Here is a 23,375-nt window from a genome sequence, read left to right as displayed (position 1 = left end):
ATCAATCTCATTTACAACTGCACCAAAAACCGTAGGATTCCTAGGAATAAACCTAACTAAACAGGTGAAAGATCTGTATGCTGAAAACTACAGAACACTTACAAAAGAAATTGGAAAAGACACAAAGAAATGGAAAACCATTCCATGCTCATGGATTGGAAGAACAAACATTGTTAAGAGGTCTATACTACTCAAAGCAATCTACACATTCAATGCAACCTCTGTAATTCAGCTATAGCAACTTCTTTTTTTTTTTTTTTTAAAGATTTTATTTATTTATTTGACAGAGACAGAGTGAGAGAAGGAACACAAGCAGGGGGAGTGGGAGAGGGAGAAGCAGGCTTCCCGCTGGGCAGGGAGCCCGATGCGGGGCTCGATCCCAGGACCCTGGGACCATGACCTGAGCCGAAGGCAGACGCTTAACGACTGAGCCACCCAGGCGCCCCAGCTATAGCAACTTCTTACTAGACATGTCACCGGAAGCAAGAGAAACAAAAGCAAAAATGAACTACTGGGACTTCATCAAGATAAAAAGCTTCTGCAATAAAACTAAAAGGTAACTGATGGAATGGGAGAAGATATTTGCAAATGATATTTCTTTTTTTTTTTTAAAGATTTTATTTATTTATTTGACAGAGAGAGACATAGCGAGAGAGGGAACACAAGCAGGGGGAGTGGGAGAGGGAGAAGTAGGCTTCCTGCTGAGCAGGGAGCCCGATGCGGGGCTCGATCCCAGGACCCTGGGATTGTGACCTGAGCCGAAGGCAGACGCTTAACGACTGAGCCACCCAGGCACCCTGCAAATGATATTTCTGATAAAGGGCTAGTATCCTATCAAACCCAACACCCAAAAAATAATCCAGTTAAAAAATGGGCAGAAGGCATGAACAGAGACATTTATCCAAAGGTGACATACAGATGCTAACAGACACATGAAAAAACGCTCAACATCACTCATCATCAGGGAAATACAAATCAAAACCACAATGAGATACCACCTCACACCTGTCAGAATGGCTAAAATTAACAACTCAGGAAACAACAGATGTTGGCAAGGATGTGGAGAAAGGAGAACCCTCTTATACTGTTGGTGGCAATGCAAATTGGTGCAGCCACTCTGCAAAACAGTATGGAGGTTCCTCTAAAAGTTAAAAGTAGAACTATCTGAACTACCGTATGATCCAGAAATTGCACTCCTAGGTATTTATACAAAGGATACAAACATACTGATTCAAAGGAGCACATGCACCTCAGTGTTTATAACAGCACTATCAACGACAGCCAAGTATGGAAAGAGCCCAAATGTCCATTGGCTGATGAATGGATAAAGATGGGGTGTGTGTGTGTGTATGTAATGGAATGGAATATTACTCAGCCATCAAAAAGAATGAAATCTTGCCATCTGCAATGACATGGATAGAACTAGAGGGTATCATGCTAAGCAAAATAAGTCAGTCAGAGAAAGACAAATACCATGTGATTTCACTCATCTTGGAATTTGAGAAACAAAACAGATGAACATAGAGGGAGGGAAGGAAAAATAAGATAAAAACAGAGAGGGAGGCAAACCATAACAGACTCTTATTAAAGATAGAGAACTGAGGTTTGCTGGAGGGGAGGGGAGTGGGGGATGTATTAAAGGGTGATGGGCATTAAGAAGGGCACTTGTGATGAGCACTGGGTGTTATATGTAAGTGATGAATTACTAGATTCTATTCCTGAAAACTAATACTACTCTACATGTTAAATAATTTGAATTTAAATAAAATCTTGGAGGGAAAAAAAGAACAGTATAGAGGTTCCTCAGAACACTGAAATTAGAACTATCATATGATCCAGCAATCCTTCTTCTGGGTATATACATCCAAAGGAAATGAAATCAGTATCTTAAAGAGATATCTGCTCTCCCACATTCATTGCATTATTCACAATAGCCAAGATACAGAAATAACATAAATGTCCATTGATGGAGGAATGGATAAAGAAAATGTCACACATGCGCGCACGCATATTATACAGCCTTAAAAAAAAAAAAAAAGAAGGAAATCCTGCCACTGGCAACACAGATGAACCTGGAGAACACTGTACTAAATAAAATAAGCCAGACATGGAAAAACAAATACTGTATGATCTCACTTACAAGTGGAATGTAAAAAAGTCAAATTTATAGAAGCAGAGAGTACAGTGGTGGTTTCCAGGGTCTTGCAGGTGAGAGAAATGGGAAGATACAGGTCAAGGGTACAAACTTTCAATTATAAGATGACCAAGTTCTGGGTAAATAATGATGAATACTACACAGCACGGTGACTCTAGTTAATAATACTGTATTGTATACTTGAAATTTGTCAAGAGTAGATCTTAAGTGTTCTCATCGTACACCAAAACAAACAGTAACTATGTGAGGTGATGGATGTGTTAATTAGCTTGACTGTGATAATCATTTCATGGTGTATACATAGATAAAACCATCATACTGTACACTTTAAATATATACAATTTTTATTTCTCAGTCATACCTCAATAAAGCTGGGGGGGAATACTTAAAAAAAATTATCTAGTTTAATAACCTTACTTTTCCTTTCAGAATTTTTTCTCTACCTAACCAAAATCTTAAAAATCCCACCTCTCACTTCATTTTTAAAAAATTTTATTTATTTATTCATGAGAGACAGAGAGAGAGAGAGAGAGAGAGGCAGAGGCAGAGGGAGAAGCAGGCTCCCTGCTGAGCAGAGAGCCCAATGTGGGGCTCGATCCCAGGACCCTGGGATAATGACCTGAGCCAAAGGAAGACACTTAACCGACTAAGCCACCCAGGTGCCCCCCCACCTCTCACTTTAAAGATAGAGAAAATAAGATGTCAAGAATTGGTGACTTGCTGTAAGTCAAATGTTAAAACTGGAAATAGAACCCAAGTCTCTTAACTCCAAATTTAATATTTTCCCAGTATACCTTTTTGTTTCTAAGACTCTTATAGTACCATTTAGGAAATAACCTGGACTTTAATGTGACTATTCTGGAGAAAAGAGCTAGGTTATTCTATTAAGGAATAATGTAGTCACACATTGCTTCATTCCACTTTCATCAGAAAAAAGACAATCCCGGGGCACCTGGGTGGCTCAGTCGGGTTAAGCATCCAACTCTTGATTTCATCTCAGGGTCATGAGACTGAGCCCTGTATCAGACTCCACAACGGGCATGGAACCTGCTTAAGATTCTCTCTCTCCATCTCTAAAAAAAAAAAAAAAAAGACAATCCCAAAAGCAAATTTATAGAATCAGTTATAGGGCAACTCTAGTTGTCAGTCAATGCTCATTCAATCTTATATTCAATACGATCTATAATAATTATTTTGTTAGGTATATAAGTATTAATAAAGCTAAACAAGCCACAAAGAGTTCACTTATGTCTTGTTTGTTCTGCTTAAGAAAACAAGTGCATGATACCTTTAGAAAGTTTATTTCTTAGTAATGTAAAAGTTAAAATTAGTTATATGGACTATTCACAAAAGTTCTCCCTGTGGTTATAATGGCTAAATAAGGAGTTACTACTGTCAGTAGGTGGTAGGTATTTGATCTTTAGTAACACTAGGCAGCAAGTTGTAGCAGTTTATGAAACATTCAGATGTTTAGTAGATTTAATTCTAATGACTTGTTAAGACGATTTTGGACACTGATTTTGCCACACAATAGTGGGTTTCACCAGTTTCTTCCATTCATCCTTATTTTTGGTGAGCCATCATTAAGGTGCACCATGGTGGCACTTCATTAAGCTACAAACGTTCACAGTTCAAACCCACAAATTGCAGTGATAACTTCTTAGCTCTTGGGAGGGCTCAATTAACCTAGCACCAGTTGCTGAGACAATCACTTGAGACCAGTCTCTGCTTAGTGATTCCTGAAGCATTCATTAGTTTACCACCATGTGTAACTAACTTCTAACATTCGTGGAGAAAAGTACTTCTCACTATGATTCAAGGACAGCACAAATTCTAGATGGGAAGAGGGCCAGAAACAGTCAAGTTCATATCCCTGAGTCCTCAGGAAGAAGGATTTCTCACTTTCTTGCCCTCTCTCACACACACTTATACTTTTAAGAACAAATGGAGAAATATGACCAATCCATATATATTCTATTCCGGTTACATTCACCATCCTGTGTCTTACATGTTTAGACATTCTGAAAATGTCAAGGCACATCCTAGCAAAGTGTAATAGTGCTGTGAAAACAGAAAACCTATTCTTTAGTAATTCTTTTAGCTCAGAAATCACAGCTGGTCACCAATATCAGAGTCTTTTTGAGTTAGGAGCAATGGGATAGTCTTGTGGAATAAACGCTAGATCTGGAATCAGAAGATTTGCACTTCAAATGCACTTTCTTGATAAATGAACATATACATTGCCTAGTATATAAAAAAGCACTAAAATGCTTTCTTCCTTTCTACCTACAACTAGAGACACAACATAATAGAGGGGAAGTTACTCAGGTATTCATGAACTTGCCTCCTCCTGTTATTTGCCTCAATAACATTCCTTTGAAGTAAACAACACTGCTTAAAGGTATCTGCCATGTTTGTCCCTAAACCGAAATACTGGAGAAGTATTTTTCTCTACAATTGTTCATAATGTAAGGAAAACCCTTATTTTCTTTCTTTCTAATCTGTTTTGCAGAATAAGCACAAATCTTACTCTTTTAGAATCAGCCAGATGATGGGTGGACTCATGGTCAGTTTAAGGGGTCCAGATAAAGGGTGGAGGGAATTTCTGGCTCTTCCATCAGTTCCTCAGGCTCCCCATTATTAATAGGTGAGTAGTGTTCTCTCTTTCCTCCACTTTTGGCAAACTCAATTAAAAAACTATCAGTCTCAAAATCAACCTCTTGTTAAAATACAAGTATAAAAGGACAGAAACAGCACCAGTGATTCGGCTTCCTTATCATTTAATAACAAAATTATATATTGAAGACAAAATACAACAGCGCCAGGCACAGGTGCTGTGGAAAAGCCTGTCTTGGTGGTGGTGTCCAGCAATTTTAAGCACTGGAGAAAAGACTGAACTAAAATTAAGAATATCATGGCTGTCAGTACATACTCTTTGGCAGACTATTAGCGACATGTGAAAGTTTTGATAAAACAGGTGTCTAGAAATTTGTTTAAATTTCAGACTTAAGAAAAACCTTCTCCTATTAGCCATTTATTGAACACTACCATTTATTTCCATTGTTATTCATTGCCATGGAGCCCAATTATTTGTTTTCTTATTCACATTTAGTCTGCATTATCACAAATAAAATAAAGACCACAAGGATGTCATTACTCTGCAGCATTTCCCAATGCATAATTCCTAATTTGCATTAAATCCTCGAAGAAATGTACACTGCAGTGAATGACATGTCCTTCTGTAATAAGTACTGTAAATAATGAAATAATCTTTAGCTCAATATACACACACAAAACTACACATACAGTTAAACTGACCAAGGTGCTTTTATATATCTTAGGTGTACGATATTCAATATGCTTAGGATACATTATTTGAGAGGAATATAATCTTTGAACATAAGACAGTAGTTTAAGAAGAAATAACTCCTATAATTTCACTTATCTATTTAAGGGAACTAGAAATCTTATGCACCATAACTGATGGGAAAAGCTAAATAATCAATGCTGCTGATACTTAGTGTAGTTCTCAAAGGCCTAAAACCTTTCTCAAAAACCAGTATTTGAAACCTGTCATTTTAGAAACAAAACAAAACAAAACAAAAAACCCTACAACTCTTAACTATTTTTACTCAAGTACAGGAAAGCTTTGAAACAATTTCCTCTAAGCACTCAAAGAAAATTAATTTTAAAAGAGGGGGCCATGAGAAGGACTTTAATTTCTAAGAATACCCTGAGAGGTAACTTTGTATGAAGAGAATGTCGGAGTATCTCCAAAAACTAAGGGGAGAAAAAAGTAATTAAAAATGTTGCATTCCACCAACTGAGCATAGCATAAAAATGACTCAAAAGGGGCAATTTAATGAAAAGATTAAAAAACTGAAAGCAAATTAATGGATTAAAACACAAAGACATACACGTACACATTGCATGAAGTCATTCAACATTACATGCTGGCTGGCTTTGTATTTTCTTTTAAAATATAATCATAACTTCTTAATGCATAAAACAATAAAGCTCTCAATAATAATCATGAAAAATTCTAATCAAATTTCACTCTAGAGTTAGTTAGTAATCTGCTAGCATATTAGGCCTAAATAAATGTTATGTTAAACCAGGAATCAACGCATGCTATTTTCCATAACAGGAGCCATATAAATTACAAGCTCTTCCATGTTTTTTTAACTAGATTTGGTACACTTAAGAATCAGCAGTATTCTCCATCCAGAGTACTCTAATGCAACTGATTTTATATCTTTTAGAATTTATAATTCATCCTAATGCTCAATCCTTTAAAAAAAAAAAACAAACCACAATAGGATCTGCTACTTACTATCTTATCTTGCACAGTAAAATTGTGAGCATTTGCTAGGTTTCTAAATCCATAGGTTTTGCTCTGAGGTTTCAGAAAAAAACAACTTTATTTTCTTTTGGTTATTACATATGATTTTAGCTTACAGATTATTAATTTTTAACACTAACATCCTGCTATATTCTCATTTGAGTTGTCCTATTTATTTCAAAGGTAGACTTTATGTATTACCATTACAAAAAAATAACTATTTGCATAATACTTTATGATTTTACATCTATTACAAACACATCACAGGGAGCCTGAGGATGCATTCAGCAGCTTGTCATTCACCACTTCAAGACCCTTCAGAACCAAACAAGGGGGAGGGTGACATTTTGCTAATGGCAGAAGTAAAGAAATGAATATAAATAACAAACCTTGAAGTTTTAAAAAATACAAACAAAAATATGATCCACATGCATAAACAAGATAGTTTTAATTTGTAAAAGTCCAGGTAAAGATGTATGTGTCTTCTGTTTTGATACCCTTTTAAATTATCTAAAACTGTGCTACAAAAATAAATTGCCATCTTGTTGAATTTTATAAACTAATATATTAAAATTTGATTGTACCTCTTTACAGAATTCAGCTTTTCCTCAGCTTTGTGAAATAATCTGAGTATCCTTTCTTTATTACTACTGATTTAACCCCATAAATATGCATAGTAAGAATGTTTAAGAGGGAAATAATAATGATCCAACATGTTTAGAAATCATGTTGTTTCATAATTTCTTCTTGGTAAAACAATTACAAAGAAAAGTGTTTAAAGCTTCTGTATTTTCTTCCATAACCACCAGTCCAGATAAAAAAAAAAATACTGAATGCTCAATTATGACATCTCCGGTCTAAATGCTCATAGCACTTGAAGCTTTTTGTAAACAATATGCCTCTATACTACATACATATCCCTTGAACCACCATCTACTTAATTTAACATTTTTAAATGTAGTTTCAAATGCAGTGTAACACCATCTTACACACACACACACACACACACAGAGGAGTGTGCAGAAAAGGAAGGAGGTGGAGAGCAAGAAATGGAGCACGTTGTTGTTTTTCATTCATGCAGTATAGTGATGTCAGTGTCTGCAGCAGCAGCGGCCGCGGCGGCAGGAGCCTTGACCTGTGGAGGCTAAAATCCACTGAAGTCAGAACCTCACAGAATTCAAAAGAAACTGAGTAGATAATGTTTGAAAAAATGTTCAAATGTTCATAGAATGGATTTTAAATGGCTAAACAGGATAGATTAGTTGCACAGTTTTAATATGGGTAGAGAGGAGCAAGGCGGGATGTGGAGAAGTAACATAAAGGTAATATAATCAGGGAACTGGGGGCTCAAGAGCCTGCATTCAAAATCCCTTAAATGTAAGAAACTGACAAAACCACCTGGTGTTAAAAACAGCAGAAAAGCCTCTTCTATTCCCAGTACAAGCTCTCTAGTGATGCAAATCTGTCTGCTGCACAACCAGACTCAGGGAAGTGTTTTCATCATGATTACATTAAAATTGCATTAAACTCAGATATGCCACACTACAACAAAGGGGATAGTTTAAGCCTGATCACAAATTTCATTAAAACTACTTTATGATGGACCATGTAATTCTTAAGCAATTAAGGCTTTTGAAGGATGCAGAAAAACAAGTTGTACTATGACGTGTTGTAAGATGTTAGTGTTTATCAACAAAAGGGGAGGAGGCACTAGATGGCCATTATATTGTTGCAGCAAATACTCTTACTTTGCCCACAAAACCCTCTGTACACAGTCTGAAATGCTTATTCTATGGCTGTTACATTAGTCCCTAAAAGAAAATCCCAAAACTCAATCTATGCACTGTTGAAGTTAAATCACTCAAAAATTTCTCTAACTGCTGCCTTCTATTTGTTCTTTTACCTCTCATTTCATATAGCTCCAGAAAATGTGCAAGGGAGCTGCATATGGCATTAATCTGTTAGAAAATGGTGGCCTTTTCTATAAAATACAGCCAAAGATGTGTGTTCAGTTGTGGTCATTATTAGGGCGATCACGTTGTTTTCATTCATTCATTCAGGATTTGCTGGAGGATGTCAGTTTCTGCAGCAGCTGGCTTGACCTGGGGGAGGAGTGGGGGAGCAAATTCCTCCTGGTGCATACAGATTACAGGAGGTATTTCTTGGTGCTCATGTACACATACCACTGCACTACATCCTACTCTGCCACACCATCAAGTGGTCTGAAAACAAGTGCCTTAGCAACATGCTAATTACCAGCCAGAAATATTAAAAAAACACCACCACCAAAACTGCAATCCATCATAACATAATCACTTTCTCCAAGTCTAGGTCTTTCATTAAAAAGCTCCATTAAAAAAAAAAAATTTCCACATACCACATCAACGTACAGAGCTCCACAGTGTTTCCCTTCCAAGCAGAGAGTTTTCCACTCGGTATGATCAGTTGTCTCCACAATGCTGCTGCAGCAGCAGCATCTGTAGCTCTACCCTGGTATCTAATTATATTAGCTACACCACTCTCCCTTATGAGCTTTAAGTCCCTGTTTTGGCTAATCTTCCTTTTCTCCCCCAGGACCCAACTAGATCATGCACTGTGTCCCCAGACATAAACAAAACCAAACCAAAACACAAAACATTAAGGGAAGCCGACAGCATCCACTAGCTCACCATTACCTTTGACACCTAACAAAAAAGAAACTTGAGATCCTTTAACAGCTCAACTGAACTGTTAAGTGTCCTTAAATATGGAAGGAAAAAGTGAGCACACTCCACAAATAGGTCTTCAGAAATTTACCATGAAAATCTTGAGTTGGGCATAGACGATTTTCAGCGAAGTACTGCTCTGATGCATATGACTATATAAAGTAGGAAAAAAGAGACCAAAAAAAAAAAAAAAAAAACCCCACCAAAACACTATACACTCCAATTGCATATCCAAAACTGTCTCTTCTACACATCCAACAGATATCCTCATAACTAATGCCATCACCCTTCCAAAAAAGAAGAAATATATATATCCCAGTAGTCACAGACACGTTAGGAACTTTGTAGGAAAGCACAAAGAGGCTGTGGATTACAACCACCACCTTATCGGCTGCCAGAGTTTGTGTGCGTGTATTTTTAAGTGTTTCGCCCAGCTCCTCCTTCCCCTGCTACCAACAGCAAACACATGAGTGAGCTAATCAGCTCACAAACTGAAAAACCTTTCGATGCAGGCGAGTGATGGAAGATAAAATCTGAGGGGCGGCATGTGGGTCAAATAAAAGTTGCTTTTCAGTTCGCTCCTCCAAGCCCCGCAACGACCGCAGGGAGGTGAGATTCCCAAAGCCACTTTCACACCTTCGATAATGCACTAGCAAAGAGAAGCCCGGAGAGGCTGAAGTTTCCACGGAGGGAACCGTCGGGGAAGACGCAGCCCGGGAGGACGGAAGGGTTGGGCTCGCTACCTCTGCACACGGGCGAGCCGGGGCTCCGTCTCTCAGGTGAGTTGCTCCTCCGGTGGTTCTCGGGGGACCGTCTCGGGCGGCCCTTGGCCCGCGGCGCCTGCTCGGTCGGGGCCGCGGCTGCGGCCGGCGGCAGCGTCGGACTGGGCGGGCTGGGGCCGCGGGCCGCGCCGGGCCCCGGGAGGTTGCCCAGCGAGGCGGCGGCGGCGGCGGCGGGTGGGCGCGTGGGACTGTGCTGGCTGCCCCGCAGGAGCTGGTAGGGCACCGTGGCGCGGATGGGCTGCAGCAGCCGGCCGGCTCCCGCAGCCGGGGCGCAACCCACGCCGCCGCCCGCACCGTTCCCGTTGCCGGCGGAGGGGGCGGCGGGCGGGGAGCCCGCGGCGCTGCGCCGCATCCTCTGCGGCGGGGGATGAGGGGTCTGAGAAGAACTGGAGGAGGAGGAGGCAGTGGACATGGTGGCTCCGAGGGCCCGGGACGACGCCGGCCGACACGGAGGCGCAGAGCGGGAGGCGCGCGAGCGTGTGGGAGCCGGCGCGATAGTGCGTGCGAGTGTGTAAGGGGGAGGGGCGGGGGTATCGGGGAGGAGGAGGAGTCTCTCGGCTCCCCCTTCCCAACGCGCACCCCCGCCGCCTCGGCGAGGGGGGGAGGGGAAGGCTGCGAAAACAAACGCCCAACGGCCCCAACCGGCGGGCCGTGCTCGGTGTGGCGGTCACGGCCGGGGCCGCGAGGAGCCCGGAGCCGCCGCCGCCCCGGGCATCGCGCTGACAGGGGAGAGGGGCAACAGTCCGGATCACGCAGCCTCGGGGGCCGCTCGCTGCCTCGCAGGGCTGCACGCGCGGGATCGCCCAGCAACTGCAGGGAGGGCCCGGACCCCTGCTTCTGGGGATCGGGACAGGAGGAAAGGGCCTCGAGGTGTCTCGCTCTCCGCGGATCCCGCGCCACCGCAAACACCGCCGCCGCCGCCTCCGCCTGCTCCTCACTCCAAATGGCAACTGATTTCCCCACCCGCACCCCGCCCCCGGCACCGCCTCCCGGCCCTCGGACCCGGCAGCTGCCTCAACGAGCATTCCCATTGGCTCCGCCGCTCTCCACCAGAACTCGAGTGATTGGTTGAGGAGTAGGAGTGAGCGGAGCACTTGCCAATGAGAGTGGTGCGTGCTTCTTTGGAGGCGGGGCGTGAGGGAGTAGAAGAGTGAGGAGGGGGCTGGCTGTGCACGCAGGGAGAGGCGTGAGAGTTGACAGCCTTTGAGGTGAGAGCGAGAGTTTGATTGGGCTGCCGTAGGAAAGTGGGTCCGTGCGTGTCCTGCGTGTGCCCCGACACCCAAAGAGACACGCACACCCCGGTAAGCCAGTTGCGAGGGCTCCACCCTCCTGCGCCGATTGTACAACTTGAGATAGACGACACTTAAGGCTAACTTTACTTTGCAAGTACACCTGTTCTGTTGGGACGTTTTAGTTGGAACCAGAAGAATCCATCCCTTCCCCTCTAACTATAGTAATTTGAGTTTTTGTGGCAAGTAGACTGACTAATGGATCAAAAGAACTTCAAGGCATCAGAAGCAAAGTCTAGAAGCTGGACTGAACCAGGGGCCAATATTTTTATAAAAGTCTATCCTTAGATTTGTAGTTATGCAGTGAAAAGAGAATCCAATCTTAGGTTCCAAGACAATAACTGAATTGCAAGGGTTAACAAGGAATTGTACATCATTACACCATCAGTTAGATATATTAATGGAGGGCACCCTGTTGCCTTTCCCCAGAAGCAGATGGCCTCTTGGGAGAAATAAATACCAGACTTAATGTAACAATCCACTGTGGTAAATTTAGTTTTTATTCTGCAGTGAGACTGAAGAGATATGAAGATTTTGGATGACTATCAAAAACCTAAGTTTACCCCATAGTAAACCAAGGTTTTAAACCTTATGCAGAAAAAAAATAAATAAACCTTATGCAGGAACAGTTAATTTAAGGGTCTACATCAGATACTCTCTATTAATTTCCATGAGATAATGAGAGAGAAGTGGGTTTTCAGATTGGTCTACTCTTGGTGTCTGCCCACACTGACAAGTTTCCTTTGATTTTAGGCACTATATGCAGGGTTTAGTTTCACTTAGAGGAGTCATCCCTCTCTGCTTCCTTGTGCTCTCAGTCCAAAAAGCATACTAGCTTCTATAAAAAGTAGATGAAACCCAGTAAAGATTCAAGAATTGCATCCAGTACTTCCCATTAAGAATGGTGGTAGTTCCTCACTTTATCACACACTAGAATAATAGCTAACATTTAATGAACGTTCATCACGTGCCAGCCACTGGTCTAAGAATGTTTTATGTGTTAACTCATTGAGCTCTACTATAATCCACAAGGTAGATATGTTCTCAGCTAAAGCACAAAAAAGTTAAATGTCTTGCCTGAGATTATTTAGCTAGTAAGTGGGGAGCTAAGAATCCAACCTAGGTGAACTAACTTGAATCTGTGAGTAAGCCCTCTGTTCTAGCACATCACAGCTTAAAGCTGTGGACTACGTGATTGGTAGAGTATTTACAACAGTCCATGAGTGTGAGATAAGTTCCCATTAGTTCAAAAGAAATTTTACAAGTGAAGATAGCCACTACCTATATGTTTTTCTTCCCACAATAACATGTATTTTAGTTATACATACAGTAAATTCTCTTTTAAATTTGGTGTAATTGATCTATTGTGTTAGTTTTTCCATCTAAAATTAAAGACTCTTCATTAATTAGGAAATTGCATTCTTTTATGAGGAAAAAGCAAGTAGCTTCTTTGCAATGACTTTTTTAGAATATCACAAAAATCTTGAAAGATTAAAATATGTGAAGTTAAAAAAAAGCTAGTAAATTACTAAGTTGTTGATTTGATTACAGCATAGTTTCATTATAGAAATGTCCTCTCTGGCCACTCCTAAATATAAGTATGGAACAACCTCAACACATTAGATTACAATAATTCTAAATTTATACCAAGCCACAGTCATAATGATCAATACTTGATTTGGATCTAAAACCACATACCTAGCCATATTTTAAAGGCTTTCTATGTCTTTCAAATTTACCATAGCCAATTAAATCAGGCATCTAAAGCAAATCTAAACAACCCACAGAGAGAACTACTATGACATTAAAATCCTATTTTCAGTTACTTATAAGTCATCATGACCTATTTGGATGTTCAATCAGCTTCTCTTTGCTAAAGAAATCTTGATCGTCTCTTAAACCTTTATTCTTGCAAAATAAGTACTGATCTTCATGTGTAAGGAATTCAGGCTCCAAACAAATCAAAGATGGGCTAAAATAAACTAAACCCTGCTTTCAAATATCCATTTGTTGAGTTCTTAATAATGTTTTATTCTTATCAAGGATGAGAGTAGGCTCTCAGGGCATAACAGAAACTTTAGGAACATGTTCTCCTCAGGAAACTGGAAAACCTTTGGAAGGAGGTGTGGGTTGCTTGGCTAGCGGGGCACTGTTATACTACTGTGCTAGCTATGGGATAGAAAGGTCCAGAGCAGATTATTTCTATTGGTTGAATATAAGTGGGACAATCTCTGCAAATTCTATAGGAGACTTGATGTTAGTAATGATCTCTTTCCTATGTTGCCCTGTCTAGAAGAAAACAACATTGAAAAAACAATTTGGTGGCATAGGAACCACCTTTGTTCCCAGTAGCCTTATGTCTTGGCTGTCTGTGGGACAGAAATCCACCATTAGCTCATTTGAGGTAAAGTTCTATTATATTTACTTCTTAGTTCATATACAGTAATGGACATATTTTGGATTAAATTTACACTTGGAATCAGTGGCTACATATGATTAATATGCAGGCCCATGGGGAGAGAAAATGAGGTAAAGAAGCATTGGGCCTACTCAGCTATCAAGACTCTCTTTTCCGGTTTCATCCAGGTTTGCCAGGCTGCACATCCAAGGTTCATCCAAATCTAAGAGGCAGGCCAGGCTGTCAGTATTAGCAATGAGGTCATGGCCGAGAGACAACACTAAACAGATCTGCACTGATGTTCATCTTAAGCTGATTAAACTCTCTTGTAGGTGGATTCTTTATAGCAACAACAAAAAAAGCCTTGCCTGAATTTTTGTCCCTGGCAGATGCTTACAGTAATACTCCTTACTGCTTGTGACAGCCTACGTGCGCCTTTGCACTAGGGGTTCCCTCTGCCTGAAAAGTTCTTGCCCCAGATACCCACGTGGCTTGCTCCCTCATTTCCACCAGCTCTTGACTCAGACGTCACCACCTTCATGATGAGAGCTTTTCTGAAAACCCTTGTTAAAATTGCAAGCGCCCCTAGGCATTTTCTATTCTCTATCCTACCTTCTTTCCCCCAGAAAACCTATCACAATCCAACCTATTATATATTATAGTTATTTTGTGTTCTGTCCGTCTAGAATGTAAGAGCTGTGAAAGCAAGACTTTTTATTTTATAACTGCTGAATCTTCACAACAGTGCTTGGTACATGGTAGACAATCAATATTTGCTCAATATTGTTGAAAGAGTAGCAAATTTTTACCAGTACTTGTTGAACCAAAACTGTGCCTTTTATCAGAAAAATATATATAACCATGGGTAGATCTGCTGAAAAGACATAGCCACAGAGTGGAAAAATGTTCCATGTGGCTCCTATAAACCATACAGATATTTGCATTGGAGGTGGGTGTTCAAAAAAAGAGCACATCTTGTATTCTGGTCCTTATACAGGCAAAGTGAAAAGTATTAGTCCTATTGGATATTGGGGGCTCATGAGAGGTTGGAAATGGACAGTGAAATTGGTGATGGAGAAACAGGCAGTTGAAATTTGCAGGAAAAAAAAAATAACCAAGTGAAATTGACAGAGAAGCACAGTTGAGGACAGTTAGGGAATGACATCTGCTGATTTCTAGTCGGTTCTCTCTCACTGTTAGGAACAGTTATTCCCAAGAGGCCTGTATAAAGGAACTGAAAAAAATTGTATTTAAGTGGAAAGGAACATTTCATGTAAATAATAAAATTTTTGCTTTCTTTTTCCCTAGCTTTATTGAGATATAATGACATAAGATTGTATAAGTTTAAGGCATACAATGTAATGATTTTGCACTATATAGGTCTATAGTGCAAGATTAACACAATAAGGTTATTTAACATCCCTTACTTCACATAGTTACATTTGTGTGTGTGGTGAGAACTTTTAAAATCTATTTTCTTAGCAACTTTCAAATATATAATATAGTATTGTTAACTACAGTAACCTCATTGTACATTATAGCTCCAGAATTTATTCATTTTATAATTGGAAGTCTGTATCTTTTGACCACCTTCACCAATTTTCCTCACTCCCCACCCCCTGCCCCTGGTGACCACCAATCTGTTCTCTGTTTGATAAGTTTTGGGGTTTTTTGTTTTTTTGTTTTTTAAGATTCCACATATAAGTGAGAATGTATAGTATTTGTCTTTCTGCATCTGACTTATTTCACTTAGCAAAATACCCTCAAGTTTCATCCATGTAATTACAAATGGCAGGATTTTTTTTCTTTTTTATGACTAAATAGTATTACATTGTATTATATATATTTTATATTTATATACATTTCCATGTCTTGGCTATTGTAAATAATGCTGCAATGAACATGGGATTGCAAATACCTCTTTGAGATACTCATTTCATTTTCTTTGCATATATATCCAAAAGTGGGATTTACATAGTAGTTCTACTTTTAACTTTTTGAGGAATTTCCATACTGTTTTCCATAGTGGCTGTACCACTTTACATTTTCACCAACAGTGCTCAAGTGTTCCCTTCTCTCACCTCACCCGCACTTGTTATCTCTTGTCTTTTCTGAAAAAGAAATTCTAACAAGTGTGAGGTGATATCTCATTGTGGTTTTGATTTGCATTTCCCTGATGATTAATGATGTTGAGCATCTCTTCATGTACCTGTGACCATGTGAATATGTTTTTTGGAAAAAGTCTCTGTTTAGGTCCTTTGCCCATTTCCTTTGCTGTGCAGAAGGCTTTTTAGTTTAACGTAGTTCCACTTGTTTGTTTTGCTTTTGTTCTTGTACTTTGGGCGTCGTATCCATAAAATCCTTGCTAAGACTAATGGCAGGGAGCTTTTTCCCTCTGTTTTGTTTCTAAAAGAAGTTCGAAAGAAGCAGTAGATATAGCGGACATTTTATTTTTAAAGAGTAAGTATGTAATTATTCCTACAAGGATAGAAAACAGTGATGAGGACCCCCAGTTTTCCAGCTTTCATTTCCTCAGCAATTTCTATACCCAACTATGATGCTGGGGCATATACAAGTTGATATACAAGTTGACTTTTATCATTTAACTAAAAGACTATTGTACAAACACAGGACATTCAGAGGCTAAAGATGTGGGGACCGAAGAAACTGCAAATATTCTCTTTCCACGCTGTGGCATTCCATTTGTTTTAGTTCCAAACATGGTGTCAACAATGCACGAGAGCAGTAGTAGTCCTGTGAAGAGAGTATGCTTGATTATCATAGTGTTATTTTTTTTATGAGACTTTAGAGTGATCAAAATGTGTCGTGGGTTAATTTCCTGTTATGTGTCTGAATTTTACTTTTTACTACATGAGTGAGTTGAGGAACTGTTGTTAAGGTGCAATCAATTCATCAGCAGTGCTTAACGAGAGAAGTTTCTTGTTATTATTTTAAGTTTTTTGTAGTACACAATTTTCAGTGTCCCACTCCACATCCTATTGAAAAGGCCTGTACTAATACATTTAATAGGCCTATGTGAAGGTTTACTAGCACATCACTAGCAGCAGGCTTCATCAAGTTCCCTATTAAATGTCTTCAGAGTGTCAGACACTGTTGCATACTCTGTAGGGCACACTGGTTCTCACACTGGTAAGTTGTGGTCTGTCAGAGGCAAAAAGCTATGCCTACAAATCAAGGTAAAAATGATGTCTAGACATGTCTTCGAGATGAGAGAGGTATAATATGGAAGTGATGGGAGGGAAAGACCTCTTTTGAGGAAAGACCTCAGGAAGAAGAATATGAGGAAGTCTTGTCATTAGGAAGACACAGGATATGTTAGGAGACAATTGGGCAGTCTAACTTGATTGATTGTTAATGAACGATAAACCTGGATCTGCTGATGACCGGCCATGGAGGTTGGTAGGCAAGGCTTGTACTTTATATAGAGTATGCAGTGAGGAGCTGTCAGATTCTTGAGTGGGTGAAGAAGACACAAGTGGAGCTGTGCTTCGTGAAGATTGACGCAAGGACAGTTTCTAACCTGGATCGGAGACTGCATACTGGAAGATGATTTAGCAGACTTGGACAATAATCCACGTGAGTTTATGTAATGAGAGTTAGGGGAATGACAGAGGATGTGGAGAGGAGGAAAAGATGAAAGTGATGGACCTTCTCAACTGATAGACCTTGGAAGTAGGTCAGACAACTCCGAAGCTTTAGGATTGTAATGCTGGCAGAATAGTAGTGGCTTGAACAGGGCAGCTAGGAAAATGAGTCGGTTTGGTGAGAAGATAATTATGAATTCACCTATAAATAAAAGAACCAGAGGATATTCAAGTGGGGGCAGTGTTTTCTTTGTCTTAGTAAGCTATAACTGACCCACAGCATGGTATAAGCCTAAGGTATACAGCATAAAGATTGGATTTACATATAAGTATTTCAAAATTATTACCACAGTAAGTTTGGTTAATACTGACCATCTTTTATAGATACAAGAAGAAAAAAGAGGGAAAAAAAATGTTTGACGGTAGTTTTTAAATGATAGCGAAGTTGAGAACAGAGATACGGATTTTGGGGTATTCACGTATATGTGGTATTTGAAGCCAGGGGCACAAATGAAGTTGACAGGGGACTAAAGTGTAGAAATAAAGGACACGAGGATCAAGGACAAAATTAACTAGGAAAGAAGGCAGAAAGGAAGCCCTCCTTAATAAAATGGAGAGTGTTTGGTGTTTCTGAAGATAAGTTAGGTGGGAGGGAGAGGAGAGAGAGGAGCCTGACAGTATGTTCAGTTCTGCAAGATGATTATTTTATGTCTTACCCCCCTTTTTTATTCAATCATCTAAAACCATCCCCACACCTGTCTCTCCTGATACAACTCCAGTATATCCCTACCATCAAGTCTAGAAATCTTTTGACATTTGGCCCAATTTTCCTTTCCCTTCTATTACAAGTGATGCATTTTCTGCTCTCCTACCAAAAGCCATTTCCTCTACTTGTGATTTAAATTCCTTCCCTTCTTCCCCTCCCTCTTGTTCATCATCCAATGCTTGATTATTCCCAAATATGTATGAACAAGCTCCATTGGAACATTTTTAAAAAGCAAAATAAAGATTCTTGTTTTATCCCTTTCCATCTGCAGCCCTAATTCTCTGATCCCTTCACAGCAATGCTTCTTGAGAATGTTGTCTACAAGTTAACTCTGATTTCCTGTTCAACGTGCTTTAATCTGGCTTCTACCCGCACATGCCACTGAAACCTGCTAATCAATGTTGTCAACAGCCTCCATATTGCCAGACCCAATCAATATTTCTTGGACCTCATCCTAATCCAACTTTTAGCATTTTCAACATAATTGGTCAGGCTCGAATTTTGACAAAAGATCTCTTCTATTGGAGTCTAACTGCAACTGCCTGGTCTGCCTTCTACTTCTTTTTCTTTCTTTCTTTCCTCCTTTCTTTATGTTTCTTTTTGTTTGTTTCTTTCTTTCTTTTTTCTCCTACTTAATTTTTAAAAATTTTAATTCCAGTGTAGTTAACATATAGTGGTATATTAGTTTCAGGTGTACAATGATTCAACAATTCTATACATTACTCAGTCCTCATTATGATAAGTGTACTCTTTAATCCCCATCACCTATTTCACCCATTCCCCCCACTGACCTCCCCTCTGGTAACCATCCATTTGTTCTCTGTAGTGAAGAGTCTGTTTTTTGGGGGTTGTCTCTCTCTCTCTCTCTTTTTTTTTTTTTAATTTGAGAGAGAGAGAGAGAGAGTGCGAGCAAACAAGCAGGGGGAGCGGCAGGCAGAGGGAGAGGGAGAAGCAGACTCCCCACTGAGCAAGGAGCCTGATGCGGGACTTGATCCCAGGACCCTGAGATCACGACCCGAGCCGAAGGCAGATACTTAACCATCTGAGCCACCCAGGTGCCCCGGGTTTTCTCTTCTTTTATCCTTTGTTTACTGTTTTGTTTCTTAAATTCCACCTATGAGTGAGATCACATTGTATTTGTCTTTCTCTGATGGACTTATTTCACTCAGCATTATACTCTCTAGCTCTATCCATGTTGCAAATGGCAAGATTTTGTTCTTTTTTAATGCTGAATAATATTCCATTGTACACACACACACACACACACACTCTACACCTTCTTTATCCATTCCTCTGTCAATGGACACTTGGGCAGCTTCAATAGTTTTACTATTGTAAATAATGCTGCAATAAACATAGGAGTGTATGTATCTTTTCAAATTAGTATTTTCATATTCTTTGGGTAAATACCCAGTAGTGTGATTACTGGATCACAGGGTAGTTCTGTTTTCTTTTTAATTTAATTTAATTTAATTAGGTTATGTTAGTCACCAGGTAATTCTGTTTTTAATTTTTTTGAGGAACATGAATACTGTCTTCCTCAGTGGCTGCACCAGTTTGCATTCCCACCAACAATGCATGTAGGTTCCTTTTTCTCCATATTGTCGTCAACACTTGTTTCTTGAGTTTTTGATTTTAGCCACTCTGACAGGTGTGAGGTGATAGGCCACTGTAGTTTTGATTTGCATTTCCCTGATAATGAGTGATGTTGAGCATCTTTCATGTGTCTGTTGGCCATCTGTATGTCTTCTTTGGAGGAATGTCTGTTCATGTCTTCTGTCCATTTTGTATTTGGATTATCTGTTTTTTGGGTGTTGAGTTTTATAAGTTCTTTATAGATTTTGGATACAACCCCTGATGGGATATGTCATTTGCAAATATCTTCTCCCATTCGGTAGATTGTCTTTTAGTGTTGTTGGTTGTTTCCTTTGCTGTGCAGAAGCTTTTTATTTTGATGTAGTCCCAATAGTTTATTATTGCTTTTGTTTCCCTTGCCTCAGGAGACATACCTAAAAAGATGTTGCTACGGCCAGTGTCAGAAATTACTGCCTGTCCTCTCCTCTAGGATTTTTATGGTTTCAGGTCTCACATTTAAGTCCTTAATCCATTTTGAGTTTACTTTTGTGTATGGTGTACAAAAGTGGTCCAGTTTCATCCTTTTGCATGTAGCTGTCCAGTTTTCCCAACACCATTTGTTGAAGAGTTTGTCTTTTCCCATTGCATATTCTTGCTTCTTTCGTCGAAGATTTATTGACCATATAATTGTGGGTTTGTTTCCAGGCTTTCTGTTCTATTCTATTGACCTCTGTGTCTATTTTTGTGCCAGTACCATATTGTTTTGATTATTACAGCTTTGTAATATAACTTGAAGTCTGGAATTGTGATGCTTCCAGCTTTGCTTTTCTTTTTCAAGATTGCTTTGGCCCTTTGGGTCTTTTCTGATTCTTTTCTGATTTTAGGGTTATTTGTTCAAGTTCTATGCAATATGCTCTTGGTATTTTGATAGGGATTGCATTAAATCTGTGGATTGCTTTCAGTAGTACAGACATTTTAACCATATTCTTCTAATCCATGAGCATGGAATGTCTTTCCATTTCTTTGTGTCATCTTCAATCTCTTTCATCAGTGTTTTATAATTTTCAGAGTATAGGTCTTTTACCTCTTTGGTTAAGCTTATTCCTAGGTATTTTATTATTTTTGGTGCAATTGTAAATGGGATCGATTCTTTAATTTCTCTTTGCTACTTCATTATTAGTTGTATAGAAATGTTATGGATCTTTGTACATTGATTTTGTATCCTGTGACTTTACTGAATGCATTTATCAGTTCTAGTAGTAGTATTTTTGGTGGAGTCTTAAGAGTTTTCTATACATAGTATGTCCTCTGCACATAGTGAAAGTTTTACTTCTTCTTTACCAATTTGGATGCCTTTTATTCCTTTTTCTTGTCTGATTGCTGTGGCTAGAACTTCCAGTATTATATTGAATAAAAGTGGTGAGAGTGGACATTTTTGTCTTATTCCTGACCTTACGGGAAAAGTTGTCAGTTTTTCCCCATTGAGTCTGGTGTGAGCTGTGGGTTTTTCATATAAGGCTTTATTATGTTGAGGTATGTTCTCTCTAAACCTACTTTGTTGAGAGTTTTTATTATGAATGGATGTTGTACTTTGTCAAATGCTTTCTCTGCATCTATTGAAATGATCCTATGGTTTTTATCCTTTCTCTTATCGATGTGATCTATCACATTGATTGACTTGTGAATATTGAACCACCCTTGCATCCTGGTAATAAATCTCACTTAATTATGGTTAACAATTCTTTTAATGTATTGTAGGATTTAGTTTGCCAGTATTTTGTTGAGGATTTTTGCATCTATATTCATTAGAGAGACTGGCCTGTAGTTCTCTTTTTTTGTGGCGTCTTTATCCAGTTTTGGTATCAGAGTAATGCTGGCTTCATAGAATGAATTTGGAAGTTTTCCTTCCTCTTCTATTTTTGGAACAGTTTGAGAAGAATAGATATAAACTCTTCTTTAAATGTTTGGTAGAATTCATCTGTGAAGCCATCTGGTCCTGAACTTTTGTTTGTTGGGAGTTTTTTGATTATTGATACAATTTCATTGCTGGTAATCTCTCTGTTCGTGTTTTCTCTTCCTTCCTGCTTCAGTTTTAGTAGGTTATATGGCTCTAAGAATTTATCCATTTTTTTCTAGGTTGTCCAATTTTTTGGCATATAATTTTTCATAATCTTACAATCCTTTGTGTTTCTGTGGTGTCTGTTGTTATTTCTCCTTTTGCATTTATGATTTTGAGTCCTCCCTTCTTTGTTTGGTTTGGTTTGTTGGTGAGTCTGGCTAGGGGTTTATCAATTTTGTTGATCTTTTCAAAGAACCAGCTCCTGGTGTCCTTGATCTGTTCTATTTTTTTTTTTTTTAGTTTCTATAATAGAAACCAAATCATTTATTTATTAAATCATTTATTTCTGCTCTAATCTTTGTTATTTCCTTCCTTCTGCTGGTTTGGGGTTTTGTTTGTTCTCTTTCTAGCTCCTTTAAGTGTAAGATCAGATTGTTTATTTGAGATTTTTCTTGTTTCTTGATGTAGGCCTGTATTGCTATAAACTTCCCTCTTAGAACTGCTGTTGGTACATCCCAAAGATTTTGTACCATTGTGTTTTAATTTTCATTTTTCCCCATGTACTTTTTGATTTCCTCCATGATTTCATGGTTGACCCATTCATTAAGTAGCATGTTATTTAACCACCTTGTATTTGTAGTCTTTCCAGATTTTTTCTTGTGGTTGACCTCTAGTTTCATAGTGTTGTGGTCAGGAAAGATGCATGGTATGACTTCGCTCTTTTTGAATTTGTTGAGACTTGTTTTGTGGCTTAATATGTGATCTATTTGAAGAACATTCTCTGTGCACTTGAAAAGAACGTGTATTCTGCTGTTTTAGGATGGAATGTTCTGAATATATCTGTTAAATCCATCTGGTCTAGTGTGTCATTCAAAGTCACTGTTTCCTTGCTGATTTTCTGTTTGGATGATCAGTCCATTGATGTTAATGGGGTGTTAAAATCCCTTACTATTACAGTATTATTATCAATTAGTTCCTTTATGTTTGTTATTAACTGTTTTATGTACTTGGGTGCTCTTCTGTTGGGTCCATAAATATTTACAATTGTTATATCTTCTTGTTGGATTGTCCCATTTATTATTATATAGTCTCCTTCTTTGTCTCTTGTTACAGTCTTTGAGGACTATTTTGTCTGATAAAAGTATTGCTACCACAGCTTTCTTCTGACAGCCATTTGTGTGATAAATGTTTCTCCATCCTTTCGCTTTCAATCTGCATGTGTCTTTAAAGATTTTATTTATTTATTTAGTTAGTTTGTTAATTAGCTATTTAGAGAGTGAGCGAGCACAGGGGGGCGGGGCGGAGAGAGAATTTCAAGGAGACTCCCTGAGGAATGGGGAGCCCAATGCAGGGCTCGATTCCAGGGGAATTCCAGGGCTCATGACCTAGCCAAAATCAAGAGTTGGCCATTCAGCCAACTGAGCCATGCAGGCACCCCTGCATGTGTCTTTAGGTCTGAAATGAGTCTCTTGTAGGCAGCATATAGACGGGTTTGCTTTTTTACCCATTCATCACCCTATGTCTTTGATTGGAGTGTTAAGTCCATTTACGTTCAAAGTAATTATTGCTAAGTATGTATTTCTGCCTCCCACTTTTCTAACCAGTCTTGTTCAGTGTCCCTCAAGGGCTTTTCTTCCTCCAGTCGCCTCTAAAATCAGGCTCTATCTTCTGCTTTCTTCTTGGTGATCTCAAGCATTTC

At 39.2% G+C, this 23,375-nt stretch overlaps 1 protein-coding gene and 1 long non-coding RNA gene across 5 annotated transcripts in view; one reads left to right on the top strand and one right to left on the bottom strand.

Moving 5' to 3' along the window:
- GLCCI1 (glucocorticoid induced 1) overlaps positions 1 to 10,919 on the bottom strand; it is a 110,702-nt gene extending 99,783 nt beyond the window's left edge. For all 4 annotated transcript variants that reach the window (XM_078059294.1, XM_078059295.1, XM_078059296.1 and 1 more), the window contains exon 1: positions 9,946 to 10,919. In XM_078059294.1, coding sequence (XP_077915420.1) covers positions 9,946 to 10,396 — 451 coding nt within the window. In that variant the 5' untranslated portion in view covers positions 10,397 to 10,919. The remainder of the gene's footprint in view (positions 1 to 9,945) is intronic.
- The window catches only part of LOC144379570 (uncharacterized), a 151,724-nt gene continuing 138,013 nt past the window's right edge, over positions 9,665 to 23,375 (top strand). Inside the window, exon 1 of the long non-coding RNA XR_013442775.1 lies at positions 9,665 to 9,981. This is a non-coding gene — a long non-coding RNA (uncharacterized LOC144379570). The remainder of the gene's footprint in view (positions 9,982 to 23,375) is intronic.

This window comes from Halichoerus grypus, chromosome 12 (assembly GCF_964656455.1).
Source record: "Halichoerus grypus chromosome 12, mHalGry1.hap1.1, whole genome shotgun sequence".
Lineage (NCBI taxonomy): Eukaryota > Metazoa > Chordata > Mammalia > Carnivora > Phocidae > Halichoerus > Halichoerus grypus.
This window is presented reverse-complemented; position numbering and strand designations above follow the sequence as displayed.